General features: G+C 41.1%; 2 protein-coding genes across 4 annotated transcripts in view; one reads left to right on the top strand and one right to left on the bottom strand.

Moving 5' to 3' along the window:
* FAM124A (family with sequence similarity 124 member A) overlaps window positions 1-6,300 on the bottom strand; it is a 37,777-nt gene extending 31,477 nt beyond the window's left edge. The window contains exon 1 of the mRNA XM_090132255.1: window positions 6,162-6,300. Within this exon, the coding sequence (XP_089988381.1) occupies window positions 6,162-6,226 (65 nt within the window). The 5' untranslated portion in view covers window positions 6,227-6,300. The remainder of the gene's footprint in view (window positions 1-6,161) is intronic.
* Window positions 6,301-6,393: 93 nt separating this feature from the next.
* LOC149920238 (uncharacterized) lies at window positions 6,394-16,766 on the top strand. 3 transcript variants are annotated; one of them, XR_016462200.1, is made up of 5 exons: window positions 6,394-7,269; window positions 8,286-8,335; window positions 10,288-10,382; window positions 10,982-11,386; window positions 12,148-16,766. XR_016462200.1 is itself a non-coding variant. In XM_090132242.1 (5 exons), exons 1-5 carry the CDS (start codon window positions 6,952-6,954, stop codon window positions 12,230-12,232), a joined length of 696 nt encoding a protein of 231 aa, XP_089988368.1. In that variant the 5' UTR covers window positions 6,394-6,951; the 3' UTR covers window positions 12,233-16,766. The 3 variants fall into 3 exon arrangements, 2 of the variants coding, with proteins under 2 accessions (XP_089988368.1, XP_089988373.1); XM_090132242.1 differs by having other exon boundaries at window positions 11,239-11,386; XM_090132247.1 differs by having other exon boundaries at window positions 11,157-11,386.
* The last annotated feature ends 1,905 nt before the right edge of the window (window positions 16,767-18,671 follow it).

The raw sequence follows: 18,671 nt of genomic DNA, 5'->3' as shown, positions 1-18,671 counted from the left end.
TGATGCCATCTACCATCTAAAATATCCAAGAGTAAAGACAAACCTGACCCAGTGCTCAGGAACACATTCATATATTGTTTACTATACTAATGTAGGTAGAATTAGAGTTTTTGAGCTGAGCAACATCTCCACAAGGCAGTTTGCTGTGACAGATGAACATACCACTCAAGTGTTTTAACAAATGAACACACCTCTCCAATTATTTTAACACCGTGCTTTTGCCCAAGGTCTCCATTGCCAAGACTCCTAAATCTCCAGAAAAAAAAACAACCAAAAAACACCACCCTGTAAAGTTTACTAGCTCCTCTGTTGTCTACATCCTTAGCTTGCCTACAACTGACGGTATGGTGCCTGCTGTAGTCACATTTTTCCCTGCCTTCCCTACCTACAGTTGTTTCAAATTTCACTGTTCCATATAAAAGCTGTATTTAACAGCTTCTTTGCCTTTCCTCCCCCAGAAATTGCTCCACGGGGCATTCCGAAGGATTTTATAGCAGTTAAAGCACAATATGTGAGTCAGATTTAGGTTTTTAGTCTGTCTTGGGTTTCTTCTCACCAAATTCCTATGGGTCAGATTGCAATTTGTTTCACTAATATCGATCCAACACAAACCCATTACCTTCGTTGTACTTCTACTTGTGTAATCAAGCTGGCTGCAGTGAAATAACTGGGAACAACTCATCACAAAACACCTTGCTCTGGATTCCCAGTAGAGCGATGAAGTCAGAGGATGGACTCCCACAGCTCAGCTCATACTCAAGAGTTTACTTCCAAGAACTGTGTTTGAGGCCCCATGTGAGAGACATCAGCATCGTCATTGTCACTGTTATTATCACTATTGATATCAGCATATTACAGAATCATAGAACCATAGAATGGCTTGGGTTGAAAGGGACCTCAAGGATCTTTTCAAATTCCAACCCCCCTGCCAGAGGCAGGGCTGCCAGATCCTAGATCAAGTGCTAGATCAAATTGCCCAGGGACCCATCCAATCTGGCCTGAAATACTCCAGGCCACAGGGCACCCACAGCCTCTCTGGGCAACGTCTTTCAGCATCTCATCACTCTCTCAGTAAAAAATATCAGGATGAATTATTGCTTCTAACCTTCCAAAATACACCTGATGAGGCTGGATGTACAAAGTCATCTTCTTGGGGTCCTGTTCCTCTTAGACACAGTTAGTTGAGAGGAATTTCATACTGCAATCTAGCCATTGTGTGTATCAGTACAACTCTCCTGGCCAGCAGAATGTGATTTACATCCATATCTGTATCAATATTACTTTCAGTGTCCAGCCCCAGTGCAATACACCATCAGGTCTATCTACCCATAACTTCAATAGAATAGTTTCACTCAACTTAAATCTGATCAGCAATGGTGTTTCAGCCCCAATTTGTGACAAAAAACCACAAGTTTACATTGTTTGAATGTCAAATGAGGCAAATTTTGTAGCTTGACATATCCAGAGTGATGGATATATAGGAAGTGAAATTTTCAGGAAAAAAAAAAAAAAAAGCCCCCAAGGTAAAAACAAAAACAAAAAAACAGGCTTTAGCAGCAGTGAGTTCTGTGAGTTTGTCACACATGGATGAAATCTGTGACAGGAAACTGACTTGTCATACTGAAGGACTCCCTTACAGATGACAAAGATGACAAAGTCTTAAGTATTGAAACCCTTTAAGTTAGAACCATCTGACACAGACATATAAACAGAAACTCCTCCTCAGCAAATAAACAGTTCATCTATTCATTTGGTAATTTAAGCAGCCCATTCTTACCAAGGACAAAAATGGACTATAATATTCCTAATATTTTTAAGTCATGGACACCCTCTTTTTCATCCTGTCTTCCATTAACAACTGTATTTGCTGCTTTACAGTCTCACAAAGCTTACAGAATTGCAACCAAAAAAATAAATAAATAAATGAAAAAAAGATTTTTTCTTAATCTGCTTAACAGATAAGGAAAAAGAGGCTCAGAGAGTTTGTGACTGATCTAGGGTCACATGGGCAAATAGGAGACCCACAAAGAAAAGCAATGAATGCGTATAGTACACCCAAGAAGTTAGGACAACCTCTATAGCAATTAATTAAGGGAAGATAGACAGAAGAAAGTGAAAAGAATGGATTAAACCCCAAGACAATATCCTCAACTAAATAGTAATTGATTTTGCTAAATATACATTCCAGATAACTGCTGGATGGTACAAAGTCCAATGCCTATGCAATCTTTTGGTTTCTCTGATTGAAATGTTTCTCTACACATCTTTGAACTTTCCTTGACAGTTTACTGCTACCAAAGAAACAGGATAGTTTTCCTTCTTCCTAAAATTCATCACCTACTCAGCATTTAACTACCAGTGGATGAGTCTGCATCATTAATAAAATCTCAATATTTAGGTTTTTAACTTACACTGAAAAAACTTCTTCCATACTTTGGTGTATTGGGAAAATGTCAGGTTTTCCCACTTTCTCTAAAAAGATGAATAAACCTTTTGAAGTATAAAAGGAAAGGCTCAAGTTGCAAATCCAAATCATTTAAAAGCTGTTACTTTTCAAAACTTTGAATGAATTCTTAGTGAGGAAGGGAAAAAGGAAGAGTTTAGTAAACTTTGGCACTGTTAGCAGGCTAATGATTAAAGTGTGAAACCTTTACAGCATCAGCTCTTAGAGCTGTCTGAGGGAACACATGAAGTTCTGATGGGAATTGTCACATATATTGAAATGATTGATGTCACTGATCTCACTAAAGTGTTATGCTCAATTAGGGTGTATACACTTAATGAACAGGAGGAAGTATTCCTGTTGAAGCAATTCCTGAACACAGCTAACTGGACCTAACAAATCACAGAGTCATAGAATCACAGAACCATAGAATGGCTTGGGTTGGAAGGGACCTCAAGGATCATGAAGCTCCAACCCCCCTGCCAATGCAGGGCCACCAACCTCCCCATTTAATACCGATCAGGCTGCCCAGGGCCCCATCCAATCTGGCCTTGAACGCCTCCAGGGATGGATGGGGCATCCACAACCTCTCTGGGCAGCCTGTTCCACATTCTCTCTGTAAAGAACTTCCCCCTGATATGCAACCTAAATGTTCCCTCCTTCAACTTAAAACCATTTCCCCTTGTCCTGCCATTATCTACTCTTTCAAAGAGTTGGCTCTCCTCCTGATTAAAAACAAAAAACAAACACAAAAATCTAGGGAACAAAAAATTTAAGACTCTAAAATAAAGAAGATTGAACAATGTACTTTTCTGCAACTCATTTTCAGCAGCTTAGTATGAATTTTCTGCCCTTTTCACTTTTCTTCATAATTTATACGTTCTTCAAATATTAAGATTTTCATTCCCTCCAAATTCTTCTAATTGTTTTCCCTTCTCTTTGCTTTCTAATCAGAACACCTTCCCTCTCAAAAAATCTTTTTCTTCTTCCTAAAATTTCAGGTCTCAAAAGTACAAAACCACTGTAAAACATTAGAGCAGAAAATTCTTCATTCCCTGTACTTCTGGGCTAAAAGATTTCAGTAAATGAAATAAGTATTTTTACTAGAAAGCTCCAAAATACAGTTTCCAATAAGGTACACTTAGTACATATAACATCTCTTAGATCAGGGATGGTCAAATACTTTCAAATCTCATTAATAAATAGCCAATATAAACTAATTGGCTTACATGTTCTCCTCACTTTATTTAGGTACTTGATAACAACAGCTCAATCCATTCTGATTGGATTCAGTCACTTAAAATACACTATTTTGTTCTGCGACCTCTTTGCCAACCGTGTTTACTGAGGTAAATGCAGTAAGAGGGAGATATTTTCCAGCAGATTAGGAAAATGAAGGTTTAAAACTGTAACTGAGCTTTTCTGTAGCTGGAAGCCACAGCAAAACCTTATGAGACATATGAAATACTTGATGTATCAGACTGGCTTGTTTTTTGTACACAGCTTCCATGGTACAAGCTCACATAACAATATGTACAATTTTGGAGATGACAGTGTCTTGCAGAGCCTGGCTTCGCTGCAATCACTGCACGCTATTGTTCAGAGACAGAAAGGGAGCACTTGATGTAAACCTCTTACTGAATCACTTTGATCGCTCTCTCTTCATACTTCCATAGGACTGTGGCTGAACATCAAAATAGTTAATTTTATTTTTAACCATTGAGTAATTAGAGAAAAAGGAAAACAGTTTGATTTAGCAGCTCAGCAATATCTATGGTAAGACCAAGACAAAGCAAAAAACAGATCGTCTGCTAAGATGAAAAGGCAAGTGCTGGGAGCAGTTGGTTTGGTGAGAAAACTGAAACATAAACATTGTGAAAGAGACATACACAAAGTATTTATCAGACTAAAATAGCTGCTAAACAGAACTAAAAATAAGAATAGAAGCGCAGGGACCTACTGCTTTTCAAAATGAACACCTTTGCAACACACTGCAGCTAGGAATTGCCATACGCCCCTGTTAAAGTTTCTCAGACACTTTTATGCTGAGCTGCACCTTCCAGTGTCAAGCCAGTGACAGGGATGCTTCATAAAATCATCAACATTTCACCAGCATCAGGCATAAGAAACTGTCATGCTGCTCAATGCAGTCTAAAGGCTCACATCACCATCTGGGGCAAATCCTTCTGAGTGCCACTCCTGAGGAAATGCAGGTTTTTCTGTTCTGGATAAGCACAGTAAACTAAGAGTGACTTGGCCCACCAAGGATGCTTTGAGCTTTGAACCAGCCATGATTATTTTGTCTTCCTTTTTACCCACATTCTCAAAGTTGAACCGAAAACCTGTTGTCCCAAGAACTAAAAGAGGTGTGGATTTTTGTCCTTAAGCTCAGCTCTCATAAAATACTTAAAAACTTTCACTGTCAGGTGTCTGCAATGCGACAACTACATAAAGTGATGGAGAAAGTCCTTCGCTTCTCCGACCACAGAAGAATTAAAACACATGTATTTGAATTAATAGCTAGATAAATGAAAGAGATTGCCATGTTTCCTGTCTACTTCTTTTTTTAATTGTAATGTTGCTAGTTCAGTTTGGGTGCTGAGCACCTGATATCACTCTGCAAACCATTAGCTTTACAGTTTTGTTACGCTTTCAGTCTCATGCACCACCAGCACTGTGCATTCCAGTGGGTACTGTTACTCACCAGAATCAGTCTGAGATCAAGATACTGTCTTTCTCCCTGAATTTCAGCATGTGCTGCTACAGTAGCAATAAGGGAGAAAGTCAATAGGAATAGGAAGTCTGCCTGACCTCTGTGATCCTTGTGTGTTCCTTCCAACTTGGGATATTCTACAATTCCATGACATTACATAAAGGGAAATACCAGTGTGTATGTACACCCTTATCCCCATGCAACAAGGTGAAGATATCCCAGACAAGGAGCTGGGAGAATACAGCTGGAAGGTAGAGAACAGACCTGGAAGAGAACAGCGTTAATGGATTTGTCCTTCTGGAGCCAGAAAACGAGCACAGGCTCACTGCTGTTCCCAACAAGATGAGCCAGCAGCACCATATGGGATCACTGCGGAGAGCTTCCTGCTGTCCTGCAGAAGTGGGAGCTGAACGAGTATCCCACGGGCAATCCCTGCAGCTCCGGGATCTCAGAAGTCACCCAGCTCACAAGCAGAGCACACCTCTGGTTGCTGGGTCCAGGTAAAACCTGGGATCCAGGTAAAACCACCGTTCTCCCTGACTGACAGGACACTTGCAGGTTGGATAACTACCTGCAAAGCTTACGGCACTTCATAGGTCGGTATGGTGAACAGCCACAAATCTAAGCTCCTCCGTGGCTGTGCGGTGATCCCCGCCCAGGAGCTGACTGTCCGGTGTCGGTGCTCCCAGCAGGGCACGCTGCCGGCCATCCTCATCTCGAGCTGTCCCGGGAAGAAGGGATGGCTCTGGGAACGCAGGGCTGTGGGGCTTCGACCGAAAGCCCACGGCCACAGCCAGGCACTATCCTTCTCCCCACGCGTATACTGAGGGGACTTTTTCCCCATCACCCGAAGGAGGAGCCCTCCCCGCTCCCCAGCGCATCCTGCGGCGCGGTGGAAGGAAGGCGGCCCGCGTACCGGCACACAAAGCCCTTCCCCCGGCCGGCCGACAAGTGCAGCCCCCGGCAGGAGAAGGCAGAGCCGCCCCGGCCCGGCCCCGCGCTCACCCGCCCGTCTCGGCTCCCGAATCCCCGCAGTCCTCCTCGCCGCCGCGGGGCTGCTGCTGCTGCATGCTGCCGGCTCCCGGCTCGCTCCATGCCCGTCGCCGCTCCGCCGCCGTCTGTGGGAGGCGGTGGCTCCCGGCACCGGCCCGCCCCGACCCGCCCGCGCGAGGCTCGGGGCCGCTCCCTCGGCCCGGCCTCCCGCCGCCGGGCGCCGCCACGGCACTGGGGGCGGCTGCGGCCTACGCGGGGCGGGCTGCGCGGCTGCGCTGGGGCCCCTCGCTGCCCTCACCGGGCACTCGGTGGCCGCGTTCCGTGTGATCGCTTTGAAAGCGCACGTGGAGACTGACGGGGAAAGGTTCTCCGAGCGGCAGTAATGATGGGAAAGTGAGGCGATGCAAAACCAGTACTTGGAGTTATTCCTGTGAAGAAGTAGTGGCGTAGGAAAGGCTACCAGCCGTCCTATGCGCTGAGGTGGGACTGCAGTGAGGAGTTCACAGATCGCAGCACAGCTGAGGCTGGCAGGGCCCTCTGGGTCCCTCTGCTCCATCCCTTGCCCCAGCAGGGACACCCAGAGCAGGGTGCCCAGGGCCACGTCCAGGCAGCTCTGGGAGATCCCCAAGGAGGAGACCCCACAGCCCCTGTGCAGTCTGTGCCAGTGCTCCGTCACTGCACAGCACAGAAGGGCTCCTGGCGTTCAGAGGGAGCCTCCTGTGCTCCAGTTTGCACTCGTGGCCTCTGGTTCTGGCATTGACACAGCCTGGCTCCAGGCTCTGGCATCCTCCCTCAGGTGCTTATGGACATGGATGAGATCCCCCCCTCTTCTCCAGCTGAGCAGCCCCAGCTCTCTCAGCCATTCCTCACAGGAGAGGAGTTCCAGGCCCTTTTTCATCTTGGTGGCTTTTTGCTGGACTCTCGCCAATATATCCAGATCTCTCTTGTACTGGGGGGGCTCAGAACGGGAAACAGTACTCCAGGTGCACTGTCACCAACACTAAGTAGAGTGGAAGGATCACCTCTCTGCAAGCGGCTCCCATGCTCTCCACATCCAGCATATCTGGAGGTGAACACTTCCCTGTTTTTCCCTTGCACCGATGTGCAAATATTCACCCATGTAGGTATAACTGAGATCTCACTTGGCAAAATAATCCATCATTCTTTAATCCACATGGTTTAAAGTAGAAAAATTGTGAAAGTCTCAAAATCATAAAATACTGGACTGGACCAGAAGGAAGAAGTTTACCACACAAAACAAATCTTATTTTGGAGTACGAAGTGATAGGTTTCCATTAGTACTTTTTTAGCTATGACTACTACTTATACAACATTAATGTCCCTCATACATTTGTGCTTGCCAGTGTGCAAGTATACAGTCATGTATACTGCATGCAGTATCTCAAATGAAGAGTAATCAAATGAAGAATATCGTTTAAAGGGCTCATACAGGGCGTAGTTCATGCAACTGTTTTCTCCAAATGTTTGTGCCCATGGTTTTCTAAAATAATCTATACATAGGTAGGAGTTCAATGAAATTAGAGTAAGGTAGAACAGCTTGAGAATAGTTGCAAAGCTGGGTTAGCATACTGTAGGAGCAATATACCTTGCCCAGATTGCCCACTGTGAAATCGATGGTTTCTCTACCAAATCTTGCTGCAGAGCTTGTGTGCAGTCTTGTAGCCTCTCAGCATCACAAGTCATTCCACTACATCTCCATAGTCTTTAGAAGAAACTTTCAATCTCTACTGTTTATCAGCAGTTAGAAAATAAAATGTTCTGTTGTATAGGTAATTTGGTATTTAAACTATTTTGAGTATCTGGTTTGATTTGCATGTATGTCATTTTGAAAGCAGTAAAAAATATTCTTTAGTTTATATGAAGGATTTCATGTAAATTTTGCAATAAATATAAGGTTTTATGTAATAGAATAAGCCCCTTTGATTAGAGTATTTATTCAGTCTTTTCCCAGGCAATTTTCTTGAAGTTATTTGGACAAAATGCTGTAAAAAGTGCTCATACACAACTGTGCTGTCCTTCAGAACATATGGAAAAAACTTCTGTCCTTCAAGACTGCCTTCCATCTAAATCAATTTACTCACATACGTAAAATTAAATGCATACAATTTCTTCTAGGATTGGGACCAAAATGCTGTGCTTTCAACTTGTCGAATCATCATTTTCAGGTAAGAGGCATCGATAAGTTTTCAGATATTGTGTGTGGCTAAATGATTCATCCAAGGAAAGAGACTGGCAAAACTGATGCAAAAATCCAGCATATCTTAATTCCCATCTTGAGCCTCTATTTTGGGAATAGCTAAAAATTTATTCTTCAATAATTGCGATAGTGATGGAGGATTCTGAGCCCCCTTAGGACATGTTTGGGAGGCATTTATATTATTCTCTATTACCAGGGCTGAACAGACTTTGCTGTCACTTAGACTACACACGTACATTTATTTAGTTAATGCAACGGTGTTTAAAAACAGGTCACTTCCACTCACTTTTAAGCATGATTTCAAAGTGAAATAAATTGACTGTGGCCACTGTTGAACTGATTTAAGATGTAACCAAACCTCCTTAAATATTTAGAAATAGGTTTAGTTAAATGGATACATTTCTGTACATTAAATTTTAGGTGGTCAGCTAATAGATCTTTTCCATCTCTGACTTTTATTATTCTAGTTAGTAATGTTTAAGCACTGGCATATGAGAGGATCTGGAATAGATTTTATGCTGCATTTAAGATTAATTTATCCCATCTGTCCCAGAAAGGGAAAAAAGAATCATTCTAAGGAAATATATAATTAAGATAGTAAGTAAAACTACCGCAAACTCCAGGCTCTCTTATTTATACACTTGCCTCATTTAACTCTGTTTTATTCTGTCTCTAACATAACCATGGTGAAAAGGAGACTTTTCTGCATCGAATTCCAAGCATTTCAGAGATTTTAATGAACGAGGTGCTAAGTCTTAGCCTTTCATTAGCTTTTCTGTGTTACCAGTGTTTCACATTAGGTCCTCTATAAGGTCTGTTGAAAAGAGAGGTTAATTTTTAATGACTTTCTTGCACTTATGTGGCTGTGATATTGATTTAAAGATAAGGCAAATAAGATAAAGATAATAAAATTATTCCTGGGTTAAAGCCTTTCATTAAACTGATTTAATAGCAGTGCTCACAAAATATCAGCAGAAGTCTTCAAAGAAACCAAAGAAGTAAAACTCTGCTGTTGAAATCAAAGTGACACTGAGGATGTGCAAACCTCCTCCTCATCACTCATGCACTGGTCTGAGCTATTAAGAGCAGGGTGCAGAATAGGGCTGGCTGCAGCCAAATAAAAGCAGAGTGGGAACCTGAAAGCTGAACCAATTCATGCGCAGGCTAAAACAGAAGAGGAGGGAAAGCATCAATTTCCCTGATGGATTCACACCTGGATTCAGATTTCAATCTCTTTTCTACTCTCTGCCTGCTGGGCTATCATCTGTCCTGCAGGAGCTGGGAGAATGAAATGCATGCTGTAGGGTGCAAGGCTAGCTCTTAGCCCAAAGAAGAGTAAGCAAAAAAGAGGTGGCTGCACTGTGTTCATGCATATGGATATCCTACTGATCAGGGTATCATGTATGGGATATCTCTAGCCTCTACCTTTTATTTCCTTCTATACAGCGGCAGAACATTACTGTCAGGCAGAGAGAGAGGGAAAAATATGTCCCATCTCATATAATTTCAATTCTGATGCAGGGGCACTCTGCTGGGAAGAAATGTCCTCAATTCAGTTCTTTTCATACAGCATTTTGGCTTTCTCCTTTTTTCTTTTTTTTCTTTTGTGATGTTCCAGAAGAAAAGGGTCAGTTGGCACTGCAGTTCCTTCTGGCATTATACCATAAATTATAGTCCTTATAGTGTTTGAAAGCAAGAAAAGACACCTTGCTTAGAGGATTCTGGACTGCTGATAAAAGCAAAATGCTAAAGGACGGGATTTTTCATTCCTGATTAAATTTTTTCAAGAAGGACTGTACCCATGCTTGCCTCATTCACTTGCCTCAGTCTCAGTCTGTAGGCAGAATTCTGATCCTAATACAGGAAAATACATACTAATAATTCTGAACTCCACTCCTGGCACTTTCCATCCCATTCTAGGTGCTGCAGCGAGGAAATTTTTAGTCTACAGGATCTCGCCTTTGTGGAAAAGGTTTCCTCCTTCAGTGGTCCCAGAAGAAATAAGCACCCTGCAGGTCAAGACTTTGTTAACATTCTGGACTTAAGGTGCTGGGTCGTAGATTAAAAAAAAATAAAGACGATAGCAATTTTGGAAGGAGGAGGAGAGTTACAACTTGGCATGTGGCTCTGTCTTCATGCTAGGTCAGCCCAAAAAGGCTGACTTTCAGACTGGTAAATGGTGCCAAAATATTTGTGGCAGTTTCTCACATAGGCTATTGGGTTCTTGGGGTTTTTTAGGGGTTATGGTGAGGTCAGGTTCATTTGTGGTAGGTCTCAAGCCAGACACCCAACCTCCTAAAATTCTACAGTTTTAAGGTAAAATACAACTGTGCAATAAAAAATTGTTTTTTCAAAGCACCGGCAAGGGTTTTCAGTGCAGTTTAAGGGAATTTGGTTCCCAGGTCCCACTACTTTAATTTTCATTTGAAATCCCTAGTATGCATGCTCCTACCAAAGTTCACAGTAAGCACAGAAAATATGTATTTTATTAGCAAATTGTTCTTTTTTAACTTGAATTCTAGTGCATTACTTTTTTATTGAAAACTTCTAGCACTCAGTAACAACTGCTGTAAGAACTTGAGTATTTGAAGTCCTTTTCTGTATCATCCCAAAGCCTGGGGCTCAATGAGAGTGGAATACAAGGGGAGCAGAAATGCACCCATCACTGCATAAGCAACCAGCTGGAATTTTGGATCTGAAGACATTCCTGTTGCTATCGTGTTGCACATCATCCCAGTCAGCCAGATCTTCCCTGTGGATTAAATCATCAGTGGGTTTGCCTTCCCTAGGCTCAAGGATCAGCTACCTGCTACAGCTCTGAGAAGGGATGTGGAGGTCAGGTCATGCAGTTGAATTCCCCTTTTTCACTAGACTCTGCCAAGAAGCATCAAGCTCAAAGCAGGAACAGGAGCTGTCAGAGATCCTATGTGCTACACTACACCTCTCCTTTGGTGCCCCACAAGAGAGTCACACATCAGCACAGTCCAGCAGACATCATACCTTGTGTCAGTTTTCTGAGGTCAGTGAGATAGCTGTGGCTTCTAGGGAGTGTCTAGAGCTTTTCACATATATTCGGTGTCACTACCCTACTAGAAATGATCGTAGTATTGCCAAAGCACTCCTATCCTGGTAACCATGACGACTTCCATTGAACAAAGTTTTTCATGAAATAGCATGTTTTACAAGGCAGAGGAAACATTTACTTTGAAGTACCACTTTTGTACCCACTGGTGTTCAAAGAGCAAGGACTGAGCCCCTGTCGCAGCAGTATTAAATGTTATAGCAGCTTTTATGTGTAGACACTTCTGAAGGGAAAAATGATCTTCAGAGGTTTTTTTCTTCTATTGCATCTGGTCCTGACAGTAAAACATTTTATTCTGGAAGGCAGTTACATTTAAAACTCTGTTGGATCTCCAAGGGAGATTTTATTTCTGAATTGCTTTACCACATTTTAAAAAATCCAGTTTTGAATTACCTGTGACTTAAATTTTTAATCGTAAGATTGATAATGAAATGGGCTTATTGGGTTTAATATTTTTATTGAAACTCTTCATTCAGTAGTTATGGGATTTACTAACCAGTTTATCAAGTACACATCAGGAGTGCCTGCTTAGTGCACAATTTAAGCCGCGGTAAACATCACAAAGTAGATCACAGAAATAAAATTTAAGTATTTTTTCCTAGAAAATATTTGTGTCTGTTACTACTTCTGACATCTATAGCCTAAAGTAGATTTATGGATGCAGAGGGAAACATTAATTTTTTTTTTTTTTTTTGCAGTGACTATTGCTGCAGGAGATCCAATGTCCGTTGGCTGTGTCTTGCTGGGTGTGCAGACTTCCTTTCCCCACCCTCATTAGACTGAGTCTATAATCATTCCCTTTACTGGTGTGGTGGGAGAAGAAATGTTAAAATATCCTTTTGCTCATGTGTGCAGTAATCTTGTATACATGATGCCTCTACCTGTGCTAAAAGCATTAGGAGGCGATGATGTCCAGTGAAGCATTGTGAGCCAAGAACATCTTGCTTCAAAGGCATCATCTCTACTGATCAGTGTGGGGAGAGGCAGGTTGGAAAGATAAATCCTGCTTGATATGAATGTCAGCTTCTGTTAAAAATTGGCAAGGAACAAAAGCATAGCCTTGTACAGAAACCATGAAAAGAAGTGGGACTTGCAAGGAGGAGAAATACTCCCCCAAGGTATGGGCCAGATACTTATTTAACAAATACTGCAGTAACAGATCTCTTGGAAAAACAGCTATTTCCACAGGCTAATAGGTAAAATATTTACAGGATGAATCTAGAAATTATTATGCAATTGAAAGCATTTACTCTGCTAAGTAGGATGGACTATTGCAAGAGGCTTGGAAATGAAATGGAAAACATTATTTCTAAACTTACTCTTTTCTCTGTTGGTTGCTGGATTTTCCCCAGAGTTGGGTCCGCACATCTCTCTAGCAAATGGCCAATCTTTAGGAGGGCTGAAATGGGCAGGAAAAGGATTCTAGCAACTATTCCCAAGGCACCTGACGTGTAGCAGCTAAAAGAAAGACAATAGTATGTGCAAGACACTCAATCCAAATCCCAGTAATAGAGTTACATGATAGGCTGCAGCCTCTTGCCTCTTAATTTGTGAAGGATCAAGTGGTATTAAAGGCAGTCAGCCATGCATCATAAAGTGCTTATCACGGCATGTCAGCATGTAAAAAAAAAAAAGCCAATCCACGGAGAATGGGGAATAAAGTCATCATCTCTTTATCTAGCTGTTCATGGGAAAGCTGGTCATCATATTCTTGTCTGTGAGGGAGGAATGTTGTTTATGCTCAAAGAAATGGTGTGTGACTTTCATGTAATGGTTTAGACATGGATTCTGGGCAAAATAGAAATGCATGAAATCAATGAAACAGTAACCTTCATTGTCTGAAAACACACTGTTAAGATTAACAACCCTCATCCTTATTTTCTGTCTGCTCACCAAATGGGCACTAATAAGAAAAATGTGAAGTTTAGTTTTGAACGCATACGTCTTTTATACCCTCACATATATGTGTGCATTTTGGCATTTCTTAGACTATTTATTGTGGCCTATTACTGCATGGTATTTTATAGATCTGCATTGTATTATTTGGATATGCACCACAGACAGTATTCTGTATTTCCAAAATCTTTTAAATAGTTCCTTTCTGTCTATTTTCCATGATAATACCATAGCTGCAAGTGATACAAAACCCCTTAAGAAATACCTGAGGGTCAAAAAACTTATAAAAATTTTATTCCAAGTCTGTCAAAAGAAGCAGCTAAATAAATTATTTTAAGCACTTGCCTTTGTTCAAAGAATAGGAAAATAAGTTTTACAAGTTCCTCCTGCTTGTCCAGAAGTTGATCCCCAAACTGCTCTCCAGAAGTTCTGTGCCTAGTGTAATGATTCAGATGCCAAGTTTATAAACATGGGATTTGTCAAATAAAATCTCATCCTGCATTTAGTCAATCACTTTCAAGCCTATCTGTTCTGTATTAGGTATCCCTATTTAGGATCTCACATAAAACTCACAAGATTTTCAGAGCTTACCGTCCATGGGCAATGCATACTCAGCTTTCCTTAAAAATCACATTTTTTTCATTGCTCTGAATATGAGCCATTGGTTCAAATATTGGTTACAGAGGATAAGGAAGGTCTCAAGCATGTAAGAAAGGATGGAGCGATTAATGAAAAAGCACAGATGATCTTCTTGTAATCCAAGGTTATAACATCCATTTATTTTCCTCCCTTTTTCATTCATAAATTGTCCTTCCTTTTTCTGTCTCATTTCCTTAAGGAGATTATTTTTCTGAAATTATATTTTATTAACTGCTACAGATTAACCTTCTTTAGCTCAGGTTCTCTGTTCTTTTTCTCAAAAATCTACTTCTTTTTCATAGTGCTCACAAGAAAACGTAGCGAAAATGCCTCACTCTATCACTTCCATTATTTGCCTCACATCCTTAAGTAGTCAGATGAAGTTTAGAGACTACTCAGCACAACTAAAAATCTGTACAGCTGTAAACACGGGCTGTGTAATCTCTTTCCAGTCTCATTCTTTAGGAGTCTGTGCTGAACATATGAGAGAAAAAGACAGTTTTTTGCCAAGATAGTTTGTGTTCACTTCAATGCAAAATAAAAGGCAGATGCAGTCAGCAGCTCAGAGTACAAGCACAGGATAGAGGTTTCCTCTACTTTTGCCTGCATTTTGTCTTTACTTGTTGAAAAGATTAAATGGACAGATTTATCTATAAGAAAATTTCAAAACAAGGGAAAACAAAGATTGTCTAGGCATAAAAACAGGTGGCAGGGCCTGTTGCGCAGCTTCATATTGTAGTCTAAGGGAACAGTGATGACACCAAACAGGTATGGGATGCATTTTGCTTCATTTTAGGCACCCTTCCGAGCACTGCTTGATGAGGAGCTTATGTGACCTAGTCAGCTGCCTTCCTTAGTCAGTGGGGAAAGATAAGCATTCTCACAGTGATTCACACCACTCATGGTCTTTCTACGCTGCTAGAGAGGAAGTCTGCACATGGGTGGTAGGGAAATCGTGTCCAGGTTTATAACATCAATCTCCTATGTAGACTAACGCCTACAAATTCCTCATTCATGGAGTAAACTTGTAATATTAACTAATATACTGTAGTTAATGTAGTTGTGTTAGCTTGCTGACTATTTCTGCCAGACAAACGTTTCTTGTGGGGTTAGATCATTTATCTGGGGCAGAAAAGTTTCCTTTGGTAATTATTTTAGTTACTGTGGTTGCTGTATTGTGAGATTAACCACATGAAGAAAATGTTTATTGGACTGTCTGAGTGATTGCTTCCTTTCTTGCATTTTTGGCAAAGCTTTTGGCACTGGAAGAAGTAGATGGACTAAAAAAGTCTCATTCACCTCCCCACCCACATTGTCAGCCATAATTATATCAGCCATGATATAATAACACGTTTAAACATTCTGTAAGCATGGAAGAATTTCAATGGGTGATAATGGTAGAAGCTTATGGTAGAGCTTGTGACCAATTTTGCAGTGACTGTGGAAAGGGTACTGGATGGCTTAGGGAAGTGAGTGTGGATTTTGAATCATTTCACCAGCCAACAAAAAATACTAGTGGTTTATAGTCTGATAATTACACAGATATCCATCTGCTTTAGGTTCCCCTTCTAGTGTGAGTGACAGAAGACCAAAGCAACATCTATTCACACTGTAGGGGAGGCAAAAGGAGGGGAACACAGCAGGTGTCTGGATAAAGGCAGGTTTTTCTGAGACACAGAGAAGCTACTGGGGTTTGTAGGGGTATTTATGACTAGGTAATGTTTACACAGTGCTATGATGATATGAAATGCTGGAAGAATGTTGACTGTTATTTTGTGTATGTTAGTAGAACTGAAAGGCAATTAATCCTGCTGGCAATCTGATTACTTTATCTGCTAAGCAAAAGCTCTACTTTCAACAGCATCCTCTGTGGCAGAGTATTTATTTAGTCAGTAATGGAAAGGCATTGCTATGTGCTTTTCCCAGTATTTTATACCAATCTGATTATAAGAGGAAACCTTCCAATGAAATTAATTCCATTGCTTTTTGAACTACTTTTACGGCTGTTCCTCAATTCCAGCTTGGAATTCTTTTCTATTTCCATGCAGTAAAGAAATGCACTAGAGGTAGCCCTTATATCTCTCTAAAGCTGCTCCAGTAAGGCCCTTACCCAAGGCTGCCTGTCTGCTTTGTCCATCTATCTCCCTATGCTGCCCTACATGCACTGGAGATATGGTGCCATCATGGCTGTGCTCCAGGAGATCACCCTGGCCTCCCACATAACAGAGGTTTTTGGAGATTTGTAGGGAAGTGGTCTGGTTTCTGGAGTTTAGATGCCCAGGCTGGGATCTTATTTCTCTGGACTCCCTTCAAAGTCAGTGAAGAAAAATAGGTGCTCTGAATCAGCACAAGAGGACTCTGATCTCTTCCACCTACACTACTGAACTTTATTTTGTCAGTAACTGATGTCTTAAACATCTAATTTCATTGCTTTGAGATGGTGAAATCAATAGCCCCTGTATTGACTTGTAAGGCTGCCTTCATGTCTCGGAATCTCGAAATTGTCACTATTAAGACATACACTATAATGATGAGATAAGCTGTTTGTTGAAATGCTGATTTGTGAGTCTGTATGCAATTACTGTGTGATTTTTTATTGATCTTTATGGATCACTGATCTATTCCAGCTGGGTGGCTGGGGCAAACAGGAAAGAGTTGCAAAGAAGGCAGGTTTTGAGCGATGAGATGCTATTGTGTTTATCTGAATTCATTTTTAAAATAATATCTTCAGAATTTATATGCTTCAGAACTTATGGAAACATTCAAGTTACAGCAAAAGTCTGCAGCAACTCACAGCTCTTTTCCACAGAAAAGAAAATCCAGAACAGTGGCCAAGGAGGATGGTATGCTGTTCATTTCAGTACTGATTTTGTACAGTTAAATTAAAAATCAGCTTGAAAGCAAGCTGTTAGAAACTAGGGGAAAAAACCCACAAAAAAGGAGGAAAGGAGCAGGACAAAACTGGGGAGAAAGCTCCTATACCTAGGATGACTGCCTCAGGAGGTTTCAGATGTTAGAGACTATACTGGGAATGTGTAAGTACACTTGAAATGAGTTCTGACTTCCAGGGAGGCCTCATTCTGACATCTCCTTATGTTCTTCTGTTCAGGTAAGGAAGAGCTCTGAGGAGCACAGCTGTTTCACATCTTTCAAGATTTCCCTTCCCTTCCCTTCCCTTCCCTTCCCTTCCCTTCCCTTCCCTTCCCTTCCCTTCCCTTCCCTTCCCTTCCCTTCCCTTCCCTTCCCTTCCCTTCCCTTCCCTTCCCTTCCCTTCCCTTCCCTTCCCTTCCCTTCCCTTCCCTTCCCTTCCCTTCCCTTCCCTTCCCTTCCCCCACATCCAGCAAAACCTGCTGAAATTTCTAGGAAGTGTGAGTACTTTGTAGGATAGCTGCCTATGGGCATGCGAAACTGAGGGGAGGCTGACAGTTTTTATTTCCAGAAAGGTGCCTCCAGCCATTGTTGTCACTGCCCTTCTCTTCTCTTTGACAGCAAGGACAAATACGATCCTGGCTCTGGCTCCTGGGCACAGAGCAGTCTGCCTGCATCTCCACACTCCAGTGGCTTCATGCCATTAACCTAATTGTATCAGACGTTGGAACTAGTGCAAGTTTCTCAGACATTGAGTTATATTTCTGACTGGTAAAAATATATTAAACTATGTAAAAATCAAGCAATCTAAAAAAGTTGTGCAACCTTTATTAGTAAACAGTTAAGGAATGGATTGGGAATATACTGAATATAGTGAATATCTTTAGGCAGCAGCTGGCTCATTAGTGGAAGAAAATATATTTAACATTTTGGCCAGGAAAATGAATGTTCACATGACTGTGTTATAACTATAGTTTAGAATAAAACTCAACTTGAATAGTAATTTAAATTTCAGCCATCAAATTGCAATCCTCGCCTGTTTCCATACACCAGTCTACAATCTGTGTGTGTTAATTTTCCATTGACAAAATCACAGGAGTCTGCAAGTCACGAAAACAGAAAATGGTTAGTATTACAAAATGATGCTGTTTGCAGTTTTCCGTATGATAAACACTAGCAGTACCAAAAAATAAAACGATGAAATGCTGTGACATCCTTTATTCCATGTTGATACCATTATCCATGAGACTTCTGCTTCTTTTCTCCAAATCACATTAGATGGCACTTCTAAAAGCACTGGCAATCTGCATTTGGTTTGGGAAATAAATTCAAAGTATTTTAAGCTAGTACAGTTACCAATGATTCCTGCCAACTTGTACTTTTATTGCTTTATTTTTGATTTTGCTATAGATTCTTCTTCTTCGTTACCATATAAAATATAAATATAAGCTGAATATTATTAGTTCAGGCTATTGTCCTTCAGTGCTGAAATTGAGATCTTAGCCAGAATCTCCAGCTGTTGCAGGACCACATCCTAACTCATATGTATTCTCCACAAGGAATAAATAGGAACAAAATGCACAACGAAACCATGCCCAAACCCAAGATTTTCTGTTCCTTTCAATTACAATAATCTCCAGTGTTACTTGTGGTAACCAAACAAGCAATTTTCCAGGAAAAGTAATTTTTTTACAGTGTCTTTTTAAAGTTCAAGCATACTGCATTTAGACATTAAGTAGTTTGTACCACTGAGAAATCCATGTATATGATGTGGACTAGCTCATACAGGAGATATTTCCCTTCTTGTAATAATTAGTGT

The sequence above is a fragment of the Phasianus colchicus genome, chromosome 1, assembly GCF_987193195.1.
Source record: "Phasianus colchicus chromosome 1, bPhaCol1.hap1.1, whole genome shotgun sequence".
Lineage (NCBI taxonomy): Eukaryota > Metazoa > Chordata > Aves > Galliformes > Phasianidae > Phasianus > Phasianus colchicus.
Note: the sequence above shows the minus strand (reverse complement) of the source record. Positions and strands in the feature narration are given on the sequence as shown.